General features: G+C 52.5%; 6 protein-coding genes across 6 annotated transcripts; 5 read left to right on the top strand and 1 right to left on the bottom strand.

Annotated features, from left to right (window-relative positions):
• The first annotated feature begins 3,069 nt into the window (after positions 1–3,069).
• On the top strand, positions 3,070–5,892 carry BZA05DRAFT_194878 (uncharacterized protein). Its single transcript, XM_051479443.1, has 2 exons — positions 3,070–5,692; positions 5,831–5,892. Exon 1 carries the CDS (start codon positions 3,389–3,391, stop codon positions 5,597–5,599), a length of 2,211 nt encoding a protein of 736 aa, XP_051342367.1. The 5' UTR covers positions 3,070–3,388; the 3' UTR covers positions 5,600–5,692; positions 5,831–5,892.
• On the bottom strand, positions 5,252–8,949 carry BZA05DRAFT_387842 (uncharacterized protein). The gene is given in 9 exon segments (XM_051482617.1): positions 5,252–5,323; positions 5,539–5,543; positions 5,579–5,581; positions 5,597–5,743; positions 5,828–6,638; positions 6,689–7,810; positions 7,867–8,637; positions 8,709–8,777; positions 8,833–8,949. The coding sequence occupies 6 exon segments, from the start codon at positions 8,921–8,923 to the stop codon at positions 5,683–5,685; spliced, it is 2,925 nt and encodes a 974-aa protein (XP_051342366.1). The 5' UTR covers positions 8,924–8,949; the 3' UTR covers positions 5,252–5,323; positions 5,539–5,543; positions 5,579–5,581; positions 5,597–5,682.
• BZA05DRAFT_387830 (uncharacterized protein) lies at positions 8,933–9,592 on the top strand. The gene is made up of 4 exons (XM_051482616.1): positions 8,933–8,989; positions 9,056–9,087; positions 9,178–9,270; positions 9,331–9,592. The coding sequence occupies exons 1-4, from the start codon at positions 8,976–8,978 to the stop codon at positions 9,489–9,491; spliced, it is 300 nt and encodes a 99-aa protein (XP_051342365.1). The 5' UTR covers positions 8,933–8,975; the 3' UTR covers positions 9,492–9,592.
• Positions 9,593–10,336: 744 nt separating this feature from the next.
• Positions 10,337–11,217, top strand: BZA05DRAFT_387822 (uncharacterized protein). The gene is made up of 2 exons (XM_051482615.1): positions 10,337–10,453; positions 10,514–11,217. Exons 1-2 carry the CDS (start codon positions 10,372–10,374, stop codon positions 10,966–10,968), a joined length of 537 nt encoding a protein of 178 aa, XP_051342364.1. The 5' UTR covers positions 10,337–10,371; the 3' UTR covers positions 10,969–11,217.
• Positions 11,218–12,798: 1,581 nt separating this feature from the next.
• Positions 12,799–13,935, top strand: BZA05DRAFT_462140 (uncharacterized protein; the record flags this gene model as incomplete). Its single annotated transcript, XM_051487699.1, has 2 exons — positions 12,799–13,826; positions 13,889–13,935. The coding sequence occupies exons 1-2, from the start codon at positions 13,034–13,036 to the stop codon at positions 13,933–13,935; spliced, it is 840 nt and encodes a 279-aa protein (XP_051342363.1). The 5' UTR covers positions 12,799–13,033.
• Positions 13,936–23,496: 9,561 nt separating this feature from the next.
• BZA05DRAFT_441923 (uncharacterized protein) lies at positions 23,497–24,407 on the top strand (the record flags this gene model as incomplete). The annotated part of the gene is made up of 2 exons (XM_051486705.1): positions 23,497–23,850; positions 24,180–24,407. 2 exons carry the CDS (start codon positions 23,497–23,499, stop codon positions 24,405–24,407), a joined length of 582 nt encoding a protein of 193 aa, XP_051342362.1.
• Positions 24,408–24,637: the final 230 nt, after the last annotated feature.

Below are 24,637 nucleotides of genomic sequence, written 5' to 3'. Positions count from 1 at the left end.
GCATATGGTCGCGGCGACTCGTAGATGTTGTCTACAAACGCATGTGCGATGGTGGCATATGGGACACTGGGGCTGTACAGCTTTCTCGCCTGAGACGAGTGGATAGGCTCTACCTACACACGCATTCGGCCGGAAAAACAACAGGATCGTCTATCCATAGCTGAACGACCCCCGGGTCATTTCAAATATCTCTCATTGATATGCCTTCCAGCGTATCTTCTAATCCGGAATGAACAACTCCTCGATGCTTCCGGGTCTTGCTTTCGGGTTGTGCTTCCTTTGGCTTTCAGCCACGGCCGCAATCATCTCTACCCGCCTGATCAAGCCCAGACGGCGCCATGCGTCCAGCATTTTCTCCTCCGATGATCCGATCATCTCCCGGGGAGGTAGCCACGTCCAGCCGCTCTTATGCCGATTGTTGTAGGGACTCGATATGACTCCAATCGCCCGAATTACACGTTTGATGAAGCGCTGGCGAGGCCAGCGGGGCCTGCCGGACTGCCGCTCCGGGTCTCGTCCATCGCCCGAAACTGATGCGAATACGTCGTCACATGCTAGGAAGTGCCATCCAGGCTGGTGCACTGCAATCCAAGCTGAGGCGTATCCGCCATCACAGTGCCAGAATTCACGTCCGCCGCTCGTTTCTGCATCGCGATGCGTTCGGCGTGCGCAGAGAGACCTGCATATGCCACGGGGCTTCGCCGTATCCTGGCATTCACCGCGGCGATCTCCTGGTCTCTGTCGAGGGCGAAGGGTGCATTTTGCCATGGCGAACGACTGTCGGCTCCGCCGCCCACGGGGTGTTATTCGCACACAGCAGGGAAAACAGGTCTCGCCTGCGCGGCGGCGGAGGATCGCGGTTCGATCTCGCCCCGCGATCCGCTTGGACACGGTGCGCGGCAGTTGCAAATGCGCGAAGACTGGCTCGGCAGCTGATCCCTCTATTAGTTCTGACCGTTGTCGGTGCAGCTGGCATAGACGGATGTTTATATGTAGGATAGTTATTAGAGTCGACTTAGGCCCAGTAGGATACGGTGGTAGGAGCGCTAGCGCATGAGTGGAAGGCATAAAGTAGGCCTAGTTCGTCGTGCTTTAGGTCCGAGTAAGCCAATGGGTGTCTGCAATGCTGTGTCATGGTTCACTTTACTGAGCATTTTTCTGCACGCAGTTGTGGTTCGACTCAGTCGGTTGCAGAACAGTGGAAGGACTAAGAATTGAGGGGCCATTCAGTTACATACGCCCCGGTGGTAAGAGGTTTGTCGCGGCTTTGCCGTTAATGCTCCGGTCAACAGCCTATCATCGAGTCGTCTATTGATTTGATCCGTACCTGTACTGCGAGAGAGAGAGAGAGAGAGATCATCCTGTTTTATTTCGCATGCAGCCTATCTAGACTATGGCGAACCAATGAACTCCTTTTCCTGCCCGCCCTGGCCAGTTGAGGTGAAAGTCCCGGTACCGACCAGTCCTATGCGGCCCCAACCGTACCTGTACTGCAGTGTGTAGCGGATCAAATGCTATCTAGTCCGAGTTATGATTGATGAATGGGCCTGGGAGGAAGCTCTGCTCGGACTCGCCGCGACAATGTAGGTGCTCCCGAACAGCCGCAATTTTGCCCTCCCAAGTCCTTTTCCCACAACCATACTCCCAGCCATGAATACCGAGTCTTCGAAGCTCCTCAGTATCATACCATGCCCGCCCACTTCGAGTGGCGACTGGTATCACGCAGTAGCGAGTGCAAGGTGCGTTCCTTGCAGGCCCTCCCTCCAAAACTAAGAAATACAGATCCCGCGACCGAGTGCAAATGAGAATAGGCGGTGGAGCTAGGTATTGCCGCCGAATATCATGTGTTGTGAGGAGAGAGTTCGAAATGCTGTGGACCAGTCACGGTGATTTACCAGCCAAAAAAAAGCCTAAAAATGACGACGATTACACAAGTTACAGGACAGATAAATCAAAATCTCCTCCCTACTCCGAACATCCGTAACAGTACCGACCAACATGAAACTTCCCGTTGGCCTCAGTAAAAACCTATGCGGTAAACCCTGTGGGAGAAACCCGCCATAGGAAAAGAGCGCCAACTAGCCAACCTGCCATCCTGAAAACCAAACGACTCACAGCACGCACTTTCTAAATCCACCCACACCTGTAGCACTTTCGACTTGAGAAATCTGAAAATCACAAGATGAGGTCAGCCATAGGGCAGTTAGCAATGTGGATTTATGCCCAGTTCTCTGGTCTCCTAAACCTAACCTTACTGTTCAATATCCTGTGGCGGTTCATTCGGAGTCACGACATCCCATATGAGTAGCTGTAATCTGAAGATGTATAGGCCGTATTAGCATCACAGAATAGTACTGAGTTGATTTGCCCTCCAACGTTGGTAAGTAAGGGCAACCTACATGCTGTCGAATGCGCCGTTCAGCTGACGTTAGCGATGGAAAACTACGTCATTGTGAGATGACACATACGGCCTATTTAGTCCGGCAATGGAGTGAAATTAGTTAGGATCGATCCTAGAAAACGTGGAATAGAACAGTGTGTAATACGCACGGGCTGTTGGTAAAGGGACAATCGAGTTAGGGTTAGCGATGTTGAAGAAAGTAGGAGGTGGAACGCACAGTCTTTTCATTTAGCATATGGCCAATTTAATGAACGGATCATGGGAACGAATTGCCCAAGAGACTCACTCGCTGTCGGATTAAGGCATCGGGATGAAATTAGTGACGCACTAACGGCTCATCCGAAGTTTTGGAAGCCTCACGCGCTATCAGATCGGACCAATAGGTTAGTTATTCACCTATCCATTGGCGATTTTGAACGGAGCATTACCGTCTATCGGACCAAATTAAGGCTTGATATTACTAGGAGAATCACTGCACAGTCGGGAGAAGAGTCACTTTCTGTCCAATTTAGCGGTTTGTCTGTAATTAGCGACTAATTGAATGTGATGACGCTGGTAGGTTGTGAAGACTAACATGCTGTCGTATCAAATAGTCAGGCTCCCTCGTGTATATTGGCAGCAGACATGATTTGCTGGGAGTTTACATCTTGCTGTACCAAACCGTCAGGCATGTACATCAATCGTGGGAGCCATACTTCATTTGCTGGGAGTTACCTTTTGCTATACCGAACCGTCAGGCACGTAAATCTGGTGGGGCACACGTCGTTTGCGGAGGACTGACTGGCTGCACCAAACCGTCAGGATCGTTCGTCTGTCGTGGGAGCCACATAAGGATTGCGGGGAGCCTCACTCCCTGCACCAAACTGTTAGGATTGCCCGTCTGTCATGGAAGCACCTATCATTTGCGGGAAGGCTAACAAGCTATACCAAACAGTTAGGATCACGCGTCTGTCGTAGAAGCCACATAAGGATTGCGGGGAGCATCACATGCTGCACCAAACCGTCAGGATCGTTCGTCTGTCGTGGGAGCCACATAAGGATTGCGGGGAGCCTCACATGCTGCACCAAACCGTCAGGATCGTTCGTCTGTCGTGGGAGCCACATAAGGATTGCGGGGAGCCTCACAGGCTGTATCACACCGTCAGGATCGTTCGTCTGTCGTGGGAGCCACATAAGGATTGCGGGGAGCCTCACCGGCTGCACCAAACCGTCAGGATCGTTCGTCTGTCGTGGGAGCCACATAAGGATTGCGGGGAGCCTCACCCGCTGCACCAAACCGTCAGGATCGTTCGTCTGTCGTGGGAGCCACATAAGGATTGCGGGGAGCCTCACCGGCTGCACCAAACCGTCAGGATCGTTCGTCTGTCGTGGGAGCCACATAAGGATTGCGGGGAGCCTCACTCGCTGTATCACACCGTCAGGATCGTTCGTCTGTCGTGGGAGCCACATAAGGATTGCGGGGAGCCTCACCGGCTGCACCAAACCGTCAGGATCGTTCGTCTGTCGTGGGAGCCACATAAGGATTGCGGGGAGCCTCACTCGCTGCACCAAACCGTCAGGATCGTTCGTCTGTCGTGGGAGCCACATAAGGATTGCGGGGAGCCTCACCCGCTGCACCAAACCGTCAGGATCGTTCGTCTGTCGTGGGAGCCACATAAGGATTGCGGGGAGCCTCACCGGCTGCACCAAACCGTCAGGATCGTTCGTCTGTCGTGGGAGCCACATAAGGATTGCGGGGAGCCTCACCGGCTGCACCAAACCGTCAGGATCGTTCGTCTGTCGTGGGAGCCACATAAGGATTGCGGGGAGCCTCACAACCTGTATCACACCGTCAGGATCGTTCGTCTGTCGTGGGAGCCTCATAAGGATTGCGGGGAGCCTCACATGCTGCACCAAACCGTCAGGATCGTTCGTCTGTCGTGGGAGCCACATAAGGATTGCGGGGAGCCTCACTCGCTGTATCACACCGTCAGGATCGTTCGTCTGTCGTGGGAGCCACATAAGGATTGCGGGGAGCCTCACATGCTGCACCAAACCGTCAGGATCGTTCGTCTGTCGTGGGAGCCACATAAGGATTGCGGGGAGCCTCACTCGCTGTATCACACCGTCAGGATCGTTCGTCTGTCGTGGGAGCCACATAAGGATTGCGGGGAGCCTCACCGGCTGCACCAAACCGTCAGGATCGTTCGTCTGTCGTGGGAGCCACATAAGGATTGCGGGGAGCCTCACTCGCTGCACCAAACCGTCAGGATCGTTCGTCTGTCGTGGGAGCCACATAAGGATTGCGGGGAGCCTCACAAGCTGTATCACACCGTCAGGATCGTTCGTCTGTCGTGGGAGCCACATAAGGATTGCGGGGAGCCTCACTCCCTGCACCAAACCGTCAGGATCGTTCGTCTGTCGTGGGAGCCACATAAGGATTGCGGGGAGCCTCACAACCTGTATCACACCGTCAGGATCGTTCGTCTGTCGTGGGAGCCACATAAGGATTGCGGGGAGCCTCACTCGCTGTATCACACCGTCAGGATCGTTCGTCTGTCGTGGGAGCCACATAAGGATTGCGGGGAGCCTCACTCCCTGCACCAAACCGTCAGGATCGTTCGTCTGTCGTGGGAGCCACATAAGGATTGCGGGGAGCCTCACAACCTGTATCACACCGTCAGGATCGTTCGTCTGTCGTGGGAGCCTCATAAGGATTGCGGGGAGCCTCACATGCTGCACCAAACCGTCAGGATCGTTCGTCTGTCGTGGGAGCCACATAAGGATTGCGGGGAGCCTCACTCGCTGTATCACACCGTCAGGATCGTTCGTCTGTCGTGGGAGCCACATAAGGATTGCGGGGAGCCTCACAAGCTGTATCACACCGTCAGGATCGTTCGTCTGTCGTGGGAGCCACATAAGGATTGCGGGGAGCCTCACTCCCTGCACCAAACCGTCAGGATCGTTCGTCTGTCGTGGGAGCCACATAAGGATTGCGGGGAGCCTCACAACCTGTATCACACCGTCAGGATCGTTCGTCTGTCGTGGGAGCCACATAAGGATTGCGGGGAGCCTCACCGGCTGCACCAAACCGTCAGGATCGTTCGTCTGTCGTGGGAGCCACATAAGGATTGCGGGGAGCCTCACATGCTGCACCAAACCGTCAGGATCGTTCGTCTGTCGTGGGAGCCACATAAGGATTGCGGGGAGCCTCACTAGCTGTAGCAAACCGTTAGGGACGTAAACCTATTGTGGCACCAAATTTCATTGGCTTGCAGACTCACAAGCTGGGATTCGGGAAATTAGGCATCGGTGATGACACTATTAGTTAGAGCTTCGTGGTCCCGTGGAGACACCCACCCACTGTTGGAACGTCAAATTAGCCCTGTTTAATCACATTAAACGCCGGCCACTCGATCTTTTGTCTGGTAATCAGGGAGAGCTCACTACAACTTAACGGCTATGTCTACGGGCGTGTTCCCATGATTATCGCGGAGCCCCGAAGAGGCCTGTGCATCTTTCAGCAGTCTAGCTATTGTCAGGTCCCCGTTCTCGACTGCGTGATGTAGTGCCGACTTCCCCGCCACGTCTACACCGTCGATATTTTCGACTCCTTTGATCAGTTCTCTGGAGGCAGCTGTCAGCCGCTTCCTGACACATGAAATCAGTAGAACCTCGTCCAGTGTATGCATGTGGGTAGACCGCAGCAACTCGAAGACTCGGAGCATATCTAACTCGGCGGCAGCATCTAGAGCCCTGTGGACGAAGTCGTCGGAGGCACTCTCAGGGGGAATTTTTCGTAGAGGCGTCCTGCTTGCCATGTCTAGTATGGAAGTGAGGATAGATTTCTTCTTTTTATGTTGTCTAGCCACCAATCTCCCAAGAGATGCGGTCCCTGGAATGCTAGTCAGCTTTTTGATAAGTTTCTTAACGAGATGTAAAATCCTTTTCCCCGTATCGCACAACCCTAGATGATAGTAGACATTGAATATTGCGTAAGTGATCAACGGCCACTCGTTGAGGTATTTGGCATAACGTTGAAACTCGTTCGAACCCCAACCCTTGGTATCTGACAGGGTATCTTTCATGGAGGTTTCTGGGTTTCCCAAACAGAGCATCAGATACTGAACCGAAGTGGTAGCGATTGCGCCATGGGTTTTCTGGCTGCTCAGATAGAATTTTGAATCGGGTTTATGTTGTTTAATTTGGAGAAAAAACTCGCGGGCGGTTTGATGCATCAGTTGAACGGTTCCATCTGCTGCACAGATCATTAAACGCCGGTCGTGTTGCATTTCGACAATGGATTACCCGTAATGTCTAAGAAGTTGCCGCCGCAGTGTGCAATCCTCGCCTCGATGGCGTCGCTCAGGTGTCGCTGGAACTTAATATGTGGAGGAGTGACCGAGGAATCGCAGTCCATAGCCTGGAAAGCAAGAACATGTTGCAGTTCGACAACATTCAGGGGACGAGAGGAGAATAGAACGAACTGAACGAGCGTTATTCCGTCCTGAACCTCATCATCTCTGCCCTCCCGCTCCAGCCTGTCGAGCATATGCTTGTAGAACTCTTCCAGTTTGCGAGGAAGACACTTGAGTTGATGACTCAATTGCATATCGCTTAGGCCAGTTGATCGCAAACGGGTTAATTCGGCTTTAACCAGGTGAACCCACACAAAAACACCCTCGGCATTGGCTTTGATATATTTACCAGTATCCAGAAGGATCTGTTCGGATAACCCGAGTTTCGTCAGAAAAGTATCGGTAAACGTGCAGATATCGCCGTAGTTCTCGTGCTGAAGCCTGATGACATGCATCGAATGACGCCATTCTGTGAACAGGAGATTGAGGTCGGCAACCGGGCGACTGGCAACAAACGCCTTTACACGAAAGCCTTTTGCTGAACACAGCTTGCAGAGTAGCTCCACAATCTCGGTTCTGTCTTCTTCCATGGATTCGTCCATTGCGTCAAGAATAAGGTAGAGCGGTTTCGGTGAAATATGATCCACGAGAGAGGATAGGATCGATTTGAGAGATTCGTATGGCCATTCTTTGGCATATCGAAAGTGCCGGAATGCGGTCTGGAAATGATGGAAAACGGACTCGTCCTGCGTAAGAATACTGTGCAGAATGGCCCGCAGCATGTTCGCATGCTTGGCCTCCTCGGTGGTGCCTCGAAGGGTGTAGAAGTAGTAGGCCACAGTAGCTGACGTCGAATCTGGTACCTTCTCTGCTAGGTTGCTCTCGAAATATTTCACAAGAGTGCTTTTTCCACTACCAGGCTTCCCCTCGATGTATAGGAGCTTTGACGTCGTCGATTTCTCCCAATTCCGGTATTCTGCATTCTGCCATAACCACTCAAGCGAACCGCCATGCTGTCGGGTGATATTTCCATATCGTGTACCGTCGTGGTCTTGCAGAAGACGAAGAATCTCTGGGTTGCCAGGCTAATCAGCTGCTGTTCAGTCTCTGGAATCATGGACAAACAACCTTCTCGCTCTTGGCGAAACTGGATGGACGGTAGATCGCCTAGAAATCCCTTGAGCTCAGAGTACTGAGAGCTTGTGAGTAAAGCCTTGAACCTTGTAGCCCCCACAGCCCCCACAGCCCCCGCAGCTATCATATGGTTCACCAGGAGGGAAACGTTCCGAACGAACACATCACCCTTCATTGCCGCAATGCTGATCCCATCGATGATGAGCGATAGATGCTGGGGTCCCGCTTTCGCAAGCGCATTGATCAACGCGATGTGAAGGTCATATGAGGGAGCGTCTAGGATCCTTTCCACAGTTTTAACCAGTGGATCGTCCTTCTTGAAGCCCGACAAACTTCGCCGGATATGACCGTCCAAGAGTGACGTAAGGAAAGTTGTGGTGATAGCTTGAGCCGTCTCATCGCCCGAAAAACCGACAATCTGATGGAGCAGCGTATGGACGAAGACGGTGGCAATCGAATCCCGAGATTCTGTTGCGGTTGCGCAGAAAAAGTACAAGACACAACCGTTCGACTGAGTGGCTTTCTTCTTGGCGTTGTATATGACTTGGGAAGACACCTCCTTCGTACCGGCGTCACAGGCTCCAGATAACCACAGAGCTTGCTGCTTCTCGTCCGACTCCCATTTCGTGAAGTCGATGTTCTTAGTGACCCAAGGGAAATCCGGCGAGTTTTGGTCGACAGGTACGTACGTGGATCGGTAGGTGGTGCCTTGGTCGACAACCGACAACTGACGCGAAAGGATGGACCAATCGACCTTCGTAGCTACTGTTGCCAGAGAAATCGGAAGTCAGCCATCGGTACTCATGCTAACCTGCATTTCTGACGGGATCGCTCACCCAGATTCTCCAAGAACTCGCGTGTCTGTGCGTCTTTTTTTCTGCCGAAGTGGTAGTTGGTCGTATCTCCTACCCAAGGTCAGCCCCACGCGATATCACATCGGAACACAGCGCAGTGGCGTACCGAATGTTGTCTGCCCATGGAAAACCGGTTCATTGAATTCGTTGTGCTTGGAGGCATTGTAGGCACGAGTATTTGGCGTAGCGGTGTTCATCGTGTTGGCGTTGTGGGCGGTGTCTCCAGCGTTGATATCAGCGCCACTAGACATGGTATTGCAGGGCGTTGGGGTTATGTGTTAGCCGAACACCGGGCCAAAAAAAACGAAGCTGGAGATATAGGTATCCACCTCAAGAATCTTGTGTTTTCGTCTGATCACGGCTAGGTTTCAGAAGGCGTTCCTAAGTCAGAGGATATCGAAGGCGATGCGTGCTGAAAGTGGGAGTGAGACGGTGAAGATAGTGAACGTACTGGTGGGTGACGGTTGCGGGGCCTGTGGTTTTTTTACTGAGCCGGGAATGCCTCAGCGAAGTATGCGGCCGAAGGTTTGCGGCCAATCGTGTTCTATGAAACCATAAGTCAGTCACACCTCGATACAGAGCGGTGTTGCCAATAGAAACGCACATCAATGTCGACCACTCTATCGATACGGACCAGCGTCGCCACCAACAACGAAGTTGACCTTCGACAATTGGGTAAAAACCGAAGCCGCGTACAACCGTGCATTGTGCTTCTACACCTACCTATACTCCATCTGTTTATGTTTTCGCGACGGCCAGAACTGACGATTCGCTTGGAGTGGCTCTGTCGATAGCGCCAAGGTCCTGCGTGTCTCACATCAGCCATCACTTTGTACTTTGAACCGTTCGCCGCTCGAAGGAGAACGTCGACGGTAGGTATCATACTTACTTGTCTAACTCCACGAGGCCAGCTTCGCATGCCGGTGGCCAAGGGTGCGGACGATCTCTTCCTTCGGCAGTGTCGGGGTTGGTTGATCGGTCCGCGGTTGCAGTCGGGTCTTTCATACCACAGAACACCGGGAAAGAGACGAAGTTGCATCATGCTTGTGCAACTACCTCCTACTTGGGTGCGGAGAGGCCCAAACACGGGTGAGGAACAAAAACATGATCAAATGAACTAGAATTCTCGGTCGATGATGAAGACCAGAGACCGACCCATGAACAAGAAGAACAGATAGAGTGACAACAAACAATTTAACGTTTAACGGCAGGATCAGGTCTGCATCGGGTCCCACCAGCATAGCACATCGGTCCCACTAGGTCTCACCAATGTCTCCTCTCTCCGGTGCTCACCGATGACGCCAAGCCGCCTCTTCCTTCGCGTCCCTCAGTAGGTACTCGTAGAGTATGTACCTGGTGGTGGAGGCGGCCAAACGTTGGTCCGCCCCGTTAAACTAACTGTGACGTAGCGTCAGAAGGTGGCAGGGCATATGTAGTGTGTGTCACAGCACGGCCCGTGTGGATGGCCCAGTCCCATGTCGCCACTACTCTAGTCTGCGCTTTACTCCGCTTAGCGCCTTGGCGCGGAACGGTCTTTGAGTTCGGCCTAAACATCTGACAACCCCGCAGTTGGTGTGAAGCCAGTTGGTGGAATACCGTATTCTCCAGCCCGCACCTCGGTAGAGGCGTTCAGAGATCCGCCGTAATGGTTCTGGTTGCTCTGCTATATGGGAAGGACCGAAGGCACCTGACCCGGTTGCGGACATTAGGACTGGATACATACTCACGTATTCACGCTGAGATTCCATCAGTCATTGGTCTTGAAGATTAACATGAACTTTCCGCAGTCACCGACGTGTCAATCGCTTTCAATCGAACGCATGTAACCAAGTACATCGTAAAGATCTGCCCGGTTCACCGTCTCCACCATCGCAGGCACTTCAGTTTTCTGTACGGCCTGCACCCGATCAACTTCGTCAATTTCATTCGAGAGTCGGCTAAGTTCTTGGAGTTATATGGATTCATTGGGAATGCGAATAAGCGACCACAGGCAGTGATGGACGCGGAGAGTCAGTGGCGACCCCGCAGGCTCGAAGCCTACATGCCGCATGATTGTGTAGCTATCCTGATATACAGATATCCTACGAGGAGTAGACAACTATCCGGGTATCTCCCCAATCGGGTCTCTCCATACGATACTGGATATTCTACACAACCTGAGAGCGTCTCTACTGGCGCGAATTCGGCACGAGTACATATGTACCTACGAGATTCACTTCCTGGAACCCCGTCCAAATCTTGATTTCTTTGACATATCATTCTGTGTATAGCGATTCCATTCTGAGGCGTCACGGAACTGCCTACGCGACCATTAAACCCAATTACTCTACTTCAACGCAGTAATCGCAACGATCCTATGGCAATGACATAGTGGAGAGGGAAACAAAATGGAATACCGCCCGTTACGATTATCGCTGTACGAAGGAAAACAGCTTCAAGCCGCTCAATCTTCCCTGATGTGGTCGAGCGGATCAATAGTAATATGTAGACGAATTGACATGAATGTTTATCTAGACCACCGATGTCTCTGATGCCGTGCACCTCATTATATATCACTCGTTTATTTGCTCAAAACGTTCCGATTGATTGACAATTAGATCACGGAATATCACTAGAAGTTGCCTTCGGCGGATATTTTTTTCCCTTGTGTTCAAGTGATCTATTGTACATATTGTATTAATACGATGGGATATGAAGTGTCAGGAAAGATGGCAGGCTGCAGCTGCGTCAGAGCCTTGCGAGAAAAGCGGGAGGCTCCTGCTGTGCACGTGGCCAAGCATAGAGTAATATGTTACGACAGATACCGTGACTGCATGTGATGGTTGCGTTAATCAGCTGACGGGAATCAATTGTTCCTACTTAGAGACGTTGACGTACCGACTGGATTCTTGCTGGGTAGTCTCTTTTCCCCGCCGTCATGATCATCTGATTGTTGGACCGAGTCCCGGGCCTACCATTACTGTTATATGCGGCCTCACCGCCACTCCAGTTTTCTGAATGAGAGTGAGTCCAATTGCAGTCGGAAGTCTCCTTCAGATATCCCTACCCTGGGTATAACCTTCGATGGTTCCGCTCTTTTTCATCTGCTCTTTTTCATCCGCTCATGCACTGATGCATTCTCTAGTTCATGGCGCACGGGAATGTGATTACGATACCGTGGTATTAATTTAAGGCTCCGACATCATCACGCATGTTAGGACGGCATTTTTAGAACGGGAGGAGGGGTCACATAAGGCTTCCACATCTCACAAGTACCAGAAAAGACCGTCAGAACGAGATTGAGCTTTACAAATATAAATTTGTTGTTTGATCCTTGTTATAACGTATCTACCTACATAGGTAATGCCAGGTCATCTACACTTCTGATTCCTTTGATTTGCCGTCGTATGATTGGCCTTGATGTCGAGGAGTTGAAAGTTTAGCTAGTCGGCACTTTTGCGTTGCGCATTTAGCGGCATTTCTCTCGTTCGTCAACATTGGAACATCCTCGCAGTAGTTGAAAACACTCGGCGTTCTCACATCGCCTTGGCTATTCCCCTTTTCCGTCACAACTACTGGCATTACTCCCATTCTCGTAGCGATGTCGGGGTCAATGAACTATAGTTTCATAAGCCCGTCAGTGCACCGGCGTATCACATACAATCACTGTAGATCACTCGCAAGATCCCACTTTTTTCTGTGGAACTCTGACATCCTCGAACTTGATGAACCTCTGCAAGATTAAGCAATACGTCATGCAAAGGTGCTCTCCTCAAGAGTGACAGACAAAAATTTGAAACACTAAGATATCCATAACCGGCGAGTGACAATGGTTATAGTAACGCCCACTAGTATTACCTAGCTTTTGCATCTCGGTACACAGCACCATTCAAAACGCGAACTTCAATAACTTCTCTCTCGGGGCAATTCATATCCCGAGGGGACGTGCTTTCCCAAACGGCTCATCCGAATTGCCGGGCCGATCGGCAAGGTGCTGGATAAACTGGAATTACAAAGGTGTATTTCTAAGCGATTGCGTGCGCATCCATGTAGAGCAGCTGTTGCGCGATCGATGAATAATCATCCTCTGAAACGTCAAGCCGCCTGCAGATATCGCGAGATATTGGTTGATAATCTACCTCTTGGAAAGGGCTTGTAAACCATTTGCTTGGAAATCATGAGAGTGAGTACGTCGTGTCGTGTCTGCTACAAAACCGACCGCGACGGCTGGCATCCATTGAACTGAATATTCCCAATCATCCAACTACTTCCACTTCAATCTGTACCAGCATCAAGAATCTACACCGAGTCCGTCTAGTAAAGCAAACATGTCCACCACCGCTACCATCACCGCAACCGAGACCGAGTGGGTTCCGTCGGGCGACGTCGTCGCCAACCTCAACTTCTATACCCCGCCGGCCGACGGCAGTCGCCCCTACAACATCATCGGTAGCGAGTCAATCACGAAGAACTACGGCAGCGAGCCCCTTCCAGTCACGATTCACGATCTTCGTGGCAATGAATCCTCGCTCTCGCTCGACAAGGAAGCCTTCAGTTTCCACACCATCCCTACATCCCTCAAGTACAACGATTTTGCAGACGACCAGAAGATCGAGACCGTTTACTACTCCGAAATCAAGGACATCGTTCGCAAGCACGTTTCCGACGTTAAGGAGATCTTCATATTCGATCATACCGTCCGGCGGAACACCCTCAACGCTCTTAGGGGACCAGTGCAGGTGACCCATATCGACCAGACAACCAAGTCCGGCGATGCTCGGCTCCGGCACCATTTCCCCGATCGCGCAGATGAACTGATCAGGAATGGTACTCGGTATCAGATCATAAATGTCTGGCGGCCGATCAACGGCGTTGTCGTCAGCCACCCACTGGCCTTCGCGGATTCTTCGACGGTGGCGGATGACGACTTGGTGGCAGTGGCGCATAAGTACCCGCATTACGAGGGAGAGACGGCAGGAGTGACGCACAAAGAGGCGCAGAAGTGGTGGTATGTCAGCGGGCAGAAGGACGACGAGGTCACCTTGATCAAGTGCTTTGATTCGCATGTTGGGAAAGACGGTTCGCGGAGGAGGGTTCCGCATTCTGCGTTTGAGCACCCCAGTACTCGCGAGGGGGCAAGAGGAAGGGAGAGCATCGAGGTCCGGTGCCTGATTGTGGGGTAGTTGTCGAAGTTTCGGCTTGTGGTGTGTTTGAGTTTGAGTTCTGTTGAATATGGTTCTGCTTGGATTTGTTTGTTCCTTATAGACGAAATGAATTTCAGTGATTTTCGTGTGTTTGCCCTAGTCCAGCATGCGACATCTCTGAAGCATATAGGTTTTCCATGGAAAAATATGAGTGTAAAATGTAACGACATATTATGCCTCATAGACTTCAATTCCTCCCGAGCTTCGATAACACAATCGCCTAGCCCTAATTTGCGGTCGGGAATCTGCAGCTTAGGACTGTGGAAGGTAAATAATTAGGCTGCAGCTCATGATGCGGACGGAAGGGAAAAAAGAGAACGAGAGAGAGAATCTGTCGGTGATCCCGCGCCGGGAGTCGCGACTAGGGCTAGATGAAAGGATGGAGCAGTGATAATCAGATAATCGGCGTGAGGATGCGAGCATCCGTCGAAGCTCAGGCACCGGGAATTGAGAGGAGGGCCATGCATACTTAGAATATCAATAATTAAACAAAAATACACTGATTGAGCGCATATATGATGTATTACTACTCTCCGCAAAACATGTAAAACATGAGACAGTGGCCATCCGCCCGACAACAACTTTCCAATTAACCTGTAAACCAGAGCCACCGTCGTGCATACCTCTCGGGGGTAAAGAACAGACCCGAATCATCAAGTAAAGACAAAACGCCACCTACGTAGTGACATTTCTCTTGCTCGTCCGTCGCTGGGCGAATAGTGATGTAAAACCTATGCATCACACCGTTGCCATAGCTGTACGGGCAATGACACCAAGAAAACAACCAATCCAGACATGTCGAAGCAGGAAAATTGTCGGTCAATCCCGGAGTGGATCCGGGTGCTCGCCGAAGCCGTACTGACCCACGAGGTCCTCAGACAACTAGTAAAAAAACATCGGTTGCGGAAATGATGAGCGGTATGTCCGCTTCGTACAACGTCCAGAGTGAGGATTTGCCGGGTTAGAGCAGTCCAGTCCCCGGGACTAAAAGCCCGGTGCCCGGGAATCTTCACTGCGGAAGTTGGCTGACTACCAGTTGTACAGTGATGAATTCTCCCAACACACCGTAAGGCACCGTATCAATTCCACATCGTATCCGCACGAGCCACTGTAGTATGTATCCCCAGGTACCATGAGGATTGGTGACGAACGGTAAAGTGAAGTGAGCCGCCGGCACAGAAACAGTGGCAGCCTGCTGCGCCACCGCCAACGAGTAGTATTACTAACTGCAAACTTTCCGGACCCCAATAGGACACCAGTCCTCCTCTGGCTTGCCGGGAGCCCCACGGTCCTTGAGAATCCGGGCTCGACAAATTTGGTTCGGTCCGGGGCATATCCCAGGACGGACTAGACGGACGACTCCCAGGCCTGCAGCGGGCAGCTCATCCGGCAATCAGCCACCACACAGTTGATAACTACATTTCCGGTCATCGTTGTCCTGCCGGCCGCTTTCGCTGCGGATGAAACAAATCCCACTCGGCTTATGGTTCTCTGGGTCTGACGCAGTTTACTGGTCGGCCGTAGGCGATCTAGGTGCTCCGCAGCCCAGCAGTACCAAAAACTGCTATATCGCAGTCAGTATCCACCTGTTTCTCTCGATTAGACACCCGTTGGGACCCCCAAGGTATGCATATTGAACTCGGCTGATCGTCCTCTGGGTCTGACGACGTTTACTGTTCAGCCGTAGGCGATCTGGTTGCTCCGCGGCAGTTCTCTACAGCCCAGGAGCACCCTCAAATACTGCTATATCGCAGTCAGTATTCACCTGTTTGTCTCAAACAGACACTCGTTGGGACCCTCAAGATATGCTCATTGCACTGGGCGTATCATTCGCTGGGTCTGGCAAGGTTTACTGCTCGGCCACTGAGGGAGACGTTGGGGGTGGACTACAAGGACGCAGGCCGGGGTAGAGCACTCCCACCACCGAGCGAGACGAGACCACACGACTGTGGCAGACCGCTCACACCTGTGAGCGAGAAGTTGAGGGTGATGTACGAGGCCACACGACTGTGGTGAGTACTCCCGTCACCCAGCGAGACTAGGTCGCAGGACTGAACGCCCGTAGCGGCGCCCTCCAGTACCACCAAAACAGCGATTTGGGCATCCCCAGCCCAGGAGCACCTCCAATACTGTTTTGACAAAGAAATTTATGACAGAAAAGATTTTAATACGCGTGCGAATGCATGGCGTTGCGGTCCCGTGCCAACCGGTTGCAAACTCGGGGAGCGGTGGCCTCCAGTACCACCAAAACGGCGATTTGGGAATCCCCCAGCCCGACAGCGCCATCAAATAGCGGTCCCACAGAGAACTTTCTATGACAGAAAAGGTTCCCGTACGTGCGGACGCAGATGTAGTCGTAATCCGGTTGCCAAACGATCTAAATTCGCTGAGCAGCGCCTGTAGTACCACCAAAACTGCGATTTGATCATCCCCTAGCCCGAGAGCTCTATCAAATAGCGGTCCGACAGAGAACATTGTATGACCAAAGATATTCTCCTATGTATGAAAATAGAGGACGTTGTCCTCCTGTGTCAATCCGCTCAATTCCCATGGCCACAATTGGTGGATAGGTCAAAGCAGGCGAGTAATACAGAGTGACTACACATCATGGTGACAGTTCATGACGCGCTGTGTGCTGCGTGATAATCAGTGATGTAGAATATATTGCGTGATATGTGATGGAGGAGGATATCATTATCAACATATAAGTGAACAACCGGACTTGTGGTGGAATAATTTGTAAACATCACAGCACTATACCAAAGAAATAATACTTGTGGGAGTATTCACTGCCCTTGAGTTCTGCCCTGAGTTCCACTCTGTACAGTAGGTATCTGTCGAAGTTCAGAAATCATTGCCTTGAGTAGCTACTTGGACAACAAGGAGTTCGTAAAGACGTCATCGATGAATTCGGTGCAGAAGCTGTCAAGGAACGGGCGTAGCACATCGTTGATCAGAGCTTGGAAGTACGCAGGGGTGTTGGTGAGGCCGAAGGGCAGGACAAGAGATTCAAAAAGCCCATAGCGTGTCCGGAAGGCTGTTTTCCACTCTTCTCCTTCCGTCATCCGTACAAGGTTGTAGGCACAGCGGATATCCAGGGTGAAGTATTTCGCCCCTGATAGCCGCATCAGGGTTTCTTGGAAGAGTGGGAGTGGGTACCTGTGAGACTGGAACGAGTTTGTGTCGTCGGAGTCTATGGTAATATCGAGTGTAGAATAAAAGTCAGGGATTTCGATAATTCACAACGGAATAATCTTAAGGGTGTTTCTTCGATGGTTTGTTCGGTGCGGTGATTGTGGTTTGGTTCGGTTGCCCGCTCGGTTCGACTTATAGTCGTTCCGATCCTCAGCACGTGATTCCTCTAGAATGCGGCCTAACGTAGCTGCGTCGCTTCCTTTGCATCGGGGTTCCACGGCCTAGCCTCGAGTCGTCGTCAGCTCTCTTCGGATAGTCTTCTCGACTAGGCAGGTGGTAAGCACCACGCGCCCAAGATAGATCGGAGTTTCCGAGCAATTATCTCCCTCATGCGCCGGCAGAGTTCTTCACTCGAAGTTGTCTGCCCCCATCGGTCGATGTTCGATTCTCTCGTCATAACAGTTTTTCCCTGGATCGGAGTTCCTACTGCGGGGCCCTATGAACGGAGATCTCAAAGTCCTCTGGACTGTTATCCCGATCTCCCGCATCTCCGATCACTGTCTAGACTCTAGAATCCGTTTGCTCCCTCCTTCCTATCTTGTCCTTGATCGCTTCTAACTGTCCTTTCGGCTCGCAACTCTATTCTAATCACCCGGACTATTCAATCACATTTCATGCGACCGTCGTGACCTCCGATACCTATCGGGGTGTCACATCATCAGAGTCGTTGCAAGCATTAAGGATAGTTTATACAAACTAGGCAGGTATGGCGCACCAATCCTTACCCGAGCATAGTCCGGTTTCAGCTATCTCTTCGCTGGGCAACGGCTGCGCCTTTCGGCACGGCTCTTATTTGCTTAAGACGCGAGAAGAGGGGCAACACTCGTCATAGTGGTTTGTCGCCGATCAGAGTTTTCTCTGCGCTTGTTTCGAGATTCGCCTGTCTCAAGTCAAGCATGACTGTATCGGACTTTTCGTGCGTATCGCTGCGCCTCTGATCCCACCTAGACTCTGGTCCCGTTTGCTTCCTTCCTTCCCATCTCGTCTCTGACTAGCTACGACTAATCTAAAGGTTTCCTCCTGCTCCCCGGTCTATCTAACTATTTTTCCCGAACTTCCGTTGGTAAGAAGCCGGACCCTGAAGTCGGGCCGACTGCGACCAGGGTGTCACACCCTGCCTCTGTTCTCAGTTGCTGTCTGCACTGAGCCCTGCCTTGCCTTGTCCTCCGAACCCTTGTTGTTTCTGCCGAACCCAGTATCCAATCCCCCGCCCGGCTTAGGTACCTGGATTCTTGCTCGACCGTGCCGTTACAAGCAGTACATATCTTCATGTCGGCACTGATAACCGGCCCGGTAATACAGGGTTCCATTTGTCAATACATTGGAAATTGCGGGTTATGACAGGTTCGATGATCGGCGTGTCTCGCTACGGGGTTTTATGATGCCCTGCCTCGGGCGCTCTCGGCCGTCTCAGGGTTTGACTGTGCATCGCCTTCATCCCCAATCGCTGTCTAGCCTCTCGATCGCTGTCACGACTCGCAATGAAATGACGAAGGAGGGGTCGTAGCAAGGATCAGAAGATTTGGGAGGCAGTGCACCGACAGCGCAAGGTTGTCTTGCATAGGAGTGGGGCTGTGTGCAGGCAGCAGGGGTAGCGCAGGAATGCGTCACAGATGATTGGGGCTGTGCGCAGGAAGCAGGGGTGGGGTGGCTGCGCAGGGTACCAGTCACAGAAGCGGGGTACTGGCAAGGTGGATTTCTCAGGGTCTGGCACACGCCCACGGTCATTGTCAGGTTGCGGCAAGAAGTGGAGGATTTCCAAATAAATGGCCGTTGCCCCTCTGTACTTAGTTCTTCACGCAACCACTTGGCAATTCAACCACTGTTACCTCTGTCCTTGCCTCGGCTGCCATCTGCACCGTAGTTCCTATCTTCACCCTTGATTCTCAGTTGCCGTCTGCACTGAGTCCCGTCTTGGCTCGTCCTTCCGGCTCGTCTCGTCCTCGCCCAACCCAGTTCCTGTCTAACCGTCCACCCGTCTTCGCTAACTGGAGCCGAGCCCAACCGTGCCGTTACAATCTTGTTTGCTCACTCCTACCTAACTTGTCTCTATGCTATAAGTCTCTATTCCTGTGTTCGGATCCCTTTGGAACGAACCGCTCTTGCTGTGACTACCCCAGAGTCTGTCGGGGTGTCACACAAAGTGCAGCTCAATCGCAATGGCAATTCAGGCCTCTGCCCATAAATCACCATGTTTTGATAAGTTGTAACTTTTATTTGGGCGAAGCCGAGTCAATCGGCGGTTGTAAGTAACTGCGGCCAGTTTACAATAGTCAAATTGGTCTTTTACACTCAATTTGGCTGTCGATACTCAATGTGTTTAATGGACAGAACCCTGATTTGGCGTTGTGGTGTAAACTGGCGATTGTCAGTAAATGCAACGTCGCTCCACCACTCTCTTCGGCCATCCGTTGGTAGAACGATACCTTACCGCTCATTAGGCTTCCAGCTCGAGTGAATAGCCTTCGACTTATAAATGGAGCATTTCCTCCTTATTCGGCCGAACCACCATGCCCATCAACGTTGATTCCTACTACTAACCACATTCGCTTCCTTCCGCCAACGTCTCCTCTATCACTATGTCATCCTCCCACCGGTACCCACAGCTTTTACATTTCTTCCCCATCCTTCACTTCCTCCTCGATCACTTCCTCATCCATCACTTTCTCATCCATCACTTCCTCATCCATCACTTCCTCATCCATCACTTTCTCATCTCGCCAACAGCTCTTCCTCCCCCCGGTGCTTCACTGACAGCTATTCCATCACTTCCTCATCTCGCTGACAACTCTTCCATGACATCCGACAACCTCCCCCAGGTGCCTCGCTGACAACTCCTCCATCACATCCTTCCCTCACCAACAGATCCTCCTTTCCTCCTTCTCTTTAACAGCTACTCCTGTCCTCATCTGGCCACAGCCCTTCCATCACTTCCTCATCTCGCCACAGCCCTTCCTCTCCTCCCCCACTCTTCTCATCTCGCCAACAGCTTCTCCATCACTGGCCTCCCTCGCTGACAACTCCTCACACCTCTCCTCCTCTCCATGACCGCTCCTCTATCACTTCTTCCCCTCGCTTATCCTCTTGCTCGCAATTTCTCTTCTTACTGACAGCTCCTCTTCTCACTCATCATCTTGCTAACAGCCCCACCTCCCGCCGGCAGCTACTCCATCAATTCCTTCTCTCGCCGAGCCCTCCTTCTCCGTCACTCCACCACACGGTATTCCCCTTCGCTATCCTTCGCGCTTTGTCTCTGGTCTTCCTACAGTCGGTATGTATTGCGCTTCTAGACCTAGCTCGCTGCGGATACCTCACTGTCATCACCGGTAAATATGTGCTAAGGTAACTGGGTGAAGGCCGGAGAGCGGGAAAAGTAGGAAGAGCGGTGGGAGCGGGGAGGGGAGTGGGGAGAGCGGGGTTCAGTTTGCGTATGCTGGGAGGGGAAGATATATCGGGCGAGCAGCAGTAGCTAGAACCACAGAATTCTCAAGCAGCAGTTCCCGCTCGTATATCAGCCATATGAGCTCCTAAAAGCCAAATATTATCAATGCCAGTTGATCAACTGTGCCATATTATTGCCGGAGTAGAGCCCTATTATGGCCGGAATATGGCCGGAATATGGTCGGAGTATAGGCGGATTATAGCCGGAGTATGGCCGGAATATGGCTGGAGTAGAGCCGGAATATTGTCAGATTGGAGCCTATTAAGGCCGGATTAGAGCACTACGTTTAACTCGTGGCCATTGAGTGTAAATGTAACATTGCCGCATTACTTGTACCCTAGGGCGGACCGGAACAGATCTTGGCAGACCGTCCGGTCCAGACTGCAGTCCCGATCGGACTATGTAGAACACTGTGCGGGATGAGTCGCTATGTCCTGTTACGAAGTTGTCGATGGTTCGGAGGGTCGAGCTATCGAAGGAAAAGGGTCTGCGTAGCATCGGATGTTGGCATACCTCGCATTAGGATGTCTGTTTCCGTCTTCGGCACGGCGGACGAGCCGAGTACCGTATTTTGGTTCGCGGCCTGCGAATCACCCGTAATGCCGTCGCACCCTCACATCTGGTTCCGAAACACGCCGTATCTCCTTGTCCGCGACGAGTGCCACCTGCGCCCCGGGAGGTTCCTGTCAAGAATACGGAGATCGACAGGACGACAGGTACGAAGACATAACTGTTCTGCTGCTTACGTCTTCTTGTACTCTGGGCCGGTGCGCTTCTGTGTTCATAGAATACGGCGGCCATTGGGAGATCGCCCCGCCGGCGAGACTAGACAGAAGAACATATCTCCTACTCATAATAAAGTTCGCATGACCGAGTCCGTGACCCCATCAAAACAGTGCTCCTTGTAACTTCACCAGCGCCTTACAACGGACATGAGGACAGATCCTCCAGGTGCTCCAGATGCCGTAAGATGACAGTCCGCACGCGCGCTGGGGGTCTACTGCCACTGTCGCTCCCGCATCGGGTCGTGACACGCGAGAAAACGCGTGGTGCACTGATCGTTTCGAGCTGTGCAATGCCCGGCTTCGTGAATGGCAGTCTTCGCCGTACACACTCGTCCGTGTCCCCGTTGCCGAGGAAGCCGCTGCTTGCTGCGGCACCAGTGATGCTCCGCTCCTGGTCTCGACCGACGGACGCTAGCAGCATTGGACTCTTGGAGCCGTTGTTGCGCACACACGTGACACACCAGGGCGCCTACTAGGTTTACGCAATGAGCGCGGAAGCAGCGGGACTTTGTCGGGATCTGGGTGGGACCAGCTTTGTTGGGGGTAACACTGATGTCAGAGACCCGATGCGGTCGTTCAGTGTTTATTTGCATTTGCTGCGACGATTTCTGTTGCAGCTTACTCGCCTAGTGTTGTTATCATCATCCTCATCATCATCATCATAGTTTCGTTCCTCGTCCACTTTCGTCTTGAAGCAACCAACTAGCACTTAGTGTATCACGCGGTTGCTAGCCGCGGAGGAGGTCTCGGCCCCGCGGAGTTCATTACAAGAGTAAGTTGGAGCGTTACCGCTCAGCGCGATAATTATTTCATCTCTCACCTTACTCGGAGAGAGAAAACGGATCTCTTCGCGCAGACAGGAAGTGCGAGCGGTGACTGAGCTAATCGGAACGATTAGATCTTTACGTCACGTGGTACCGCCCAACCCCCGGCTCCCCCATAAACAAAAAAGCAAGAGCCACCGACCGCAAACCCTCAATTGTCTCTCCGTAGCTGCCGCATGCAATCATACGGGTGCCTACTCCACACGCGTGATGAGTTCCGCGGGTGAGATCTGCCAACGGCGGAGATGAATCGCACAACGGCGGAGTGGTACCGGTACGCTACGGATGAGGTGATGATCGAGAAGCGGTGCGCGTCGCTTCGTCCAACGCCTAAGCGAACCGCTCGGACCAACAATTCCTCACCGCCCGGCACCGCCCGGCAACCTCTGCCGACCGGTCACCGAACAGTCAGCACTCCCACTCCCAACTCATCGCTCTTATTCCTGACTAGCAATTCCCCGGTCGACACCACGTCAGTGGCACTTGGCAAGGGTAGGCGCAAACGTTATTCCGGTTCCTGCGTCGCCAATCTAGTCTATGTACCCGTTTAGGCAAGGCGAAGCTTCGGTGGTCGGCTGTGAGATTCGGCACACGGCGGTAAGCTTCCAGACCTGCGATAAGTTTGCCGGGACTCGGGAGGATGTACTTTTCACGACTGACGTGTGTACGCAGGGGTTCCTGCAGGACAGCAGGTAATAAGTAACGGTAATAGCTGGCGGTAATATGTAACAGACGGATGCCAGCCGGTGCTGCCAGGTTCGCCTCGTTTCGACGTCGCAGACCTTCGCTGGGCTTCGCCGAGCTTCATGCATTCGGGCTTGACAGCGGGTTACGCCCTCCAGTGTCGGAATGGCCGATTGATCGATTCGCTCGGTTCCAACACGAAATCAAAATGTTGAATTCGCAGCATCAGAAGTGGACCGGAGCCCGCCGAGACCGCGCTGGAGCACTGTCGGATCTCGGTGTAGTGTTCCAGACATATCGATGATCCGTCGTGCAGCTTCATGTGGATCGGGGGGATTACAGCGAACTCGCTGGCCATCTGCCCTCGCTGTAGGTATCTGCGGAGGAACGGTGATCGTCGAGCTATGCCATTGACCCACTAGGAACGGAAAACCCGGGAGTGAGCGGATATTTGGATGGATCTGCACCGCTCTGTTGGCGCCGACGGACGGCGCCGACAACGCCGAACCGAAAGAAAGGTCTATAAAAACCTCGTGGTGCTGGCTCCCTCTCCTCACGGATCATCACCGCAGACCTCCTCGAACCAAGGACACCCGCATCCCACCTCCACCAGGACCTTCATCAGCACCACCTCCACCACCGCGAACCCTCTGAACCATGCGTCTCCTCACCCTCGCTTCTGCCGCCCTCATCACGCTGGCCTCTGCCGCGCCACCACCCGGCTCGCTGGCCGCGCGCGCCAGCAACAGCGCCAGCTGCGTATACACGGACTCGTCCGCATCGATGTTTCTTCTCGACTTTGTCGTCCGCGCGTCGGGAAGCTGGGTCGACGACTGGGGCCAAGGGTTCCTCGACAACCTACGCGGCCAGTGCGGCACCATCACGAACTGGGGCTTCGACTTCCCCGACGGCACGGGTCGCGCAACGTTCTCCGCGTCTAGCCTGCTCAAGGCGGGTTGCGTCGAGGACGCGATTTGGCTCGCGAGTAATCCGACCGGCGCTATTAATGGGGTTAGTTGCTCTTACAATTAGGTTGGGATCGAGGGATCGAGGGGGGCGGCGGGGCGGGGAAGGGGGAGAAACGGAGAAAACGGGGGGGGGAAGTGTTGCTTGTCGATAGTCATTGAATGTAAACAGTCGGCAGGATAATGTATGCGATGTATGTCATGGTATCGTTGAAGCATACGTTTCCCATATTGCGGTGATATCCGTGAAACACGCGCCACACTCGACCCTCCGTCCAGCGTATTCGGATAGACCTTAGACGTCAAGATCGACAGTGATCTAGCGAGACCGATTCACAGTGATGTCCAGTTCTAGTGTTCGAGGACAATCGACAGGATTCCTTCACCGACAATTCTTACCGAGAGGAGAATTCTGAGAATATGTCGGATAGTGAGCATTCCTTCCATTCGCTCCATGGCCTCAACACGTCAACGCAGACCGGAATGCCACGCTGGTTACAGCTTCTCCGGGACCGCATCAAAGCCAAATCTTGGGACGGGAAGCTGCGCAAGACGTCACCTCCGGCCGACGTCTCGATTAGCGGCATGTCTGCTGCGCAATAATCCGATCGGCTGCTACGTATCGTTGGTTCACATCAACTAGAGACTTCATCTAGAGAACCCTCCCTATGTGGTGGACAATCACATCGCACGGACTCTCACTACTACTCAGGCTACCGGAAAGTATGTCCCAGTCCGAGCAGATGATCCGATTAGATCCGTGGCTAAGGTGTGGCTTCACCACCAGCCGCAACGCCACCACCTTCCAGGGTTGGAAGGACAGAATTCCCGTG

This window comes from Tricharina praecox (assembly GCF_024521635.1).
Source record: "Tricharina praecox strain CBS 144465 chromosome Unknown BZA05scaffold_4, whole genome shotgun sequence".
Classification (NCBI taxonomy): Eukaryota; Fungi; Ascomycota; class Pezizomycetes; order Pezizales; family Pyronemataceae; genus Tricharina; species Tricharina praecox.
The sequence above is the reverse complement of the archived record's forward strand: the minus strand, read 5'-3'. Positions and strand labels throughout refer to the sequence as shown.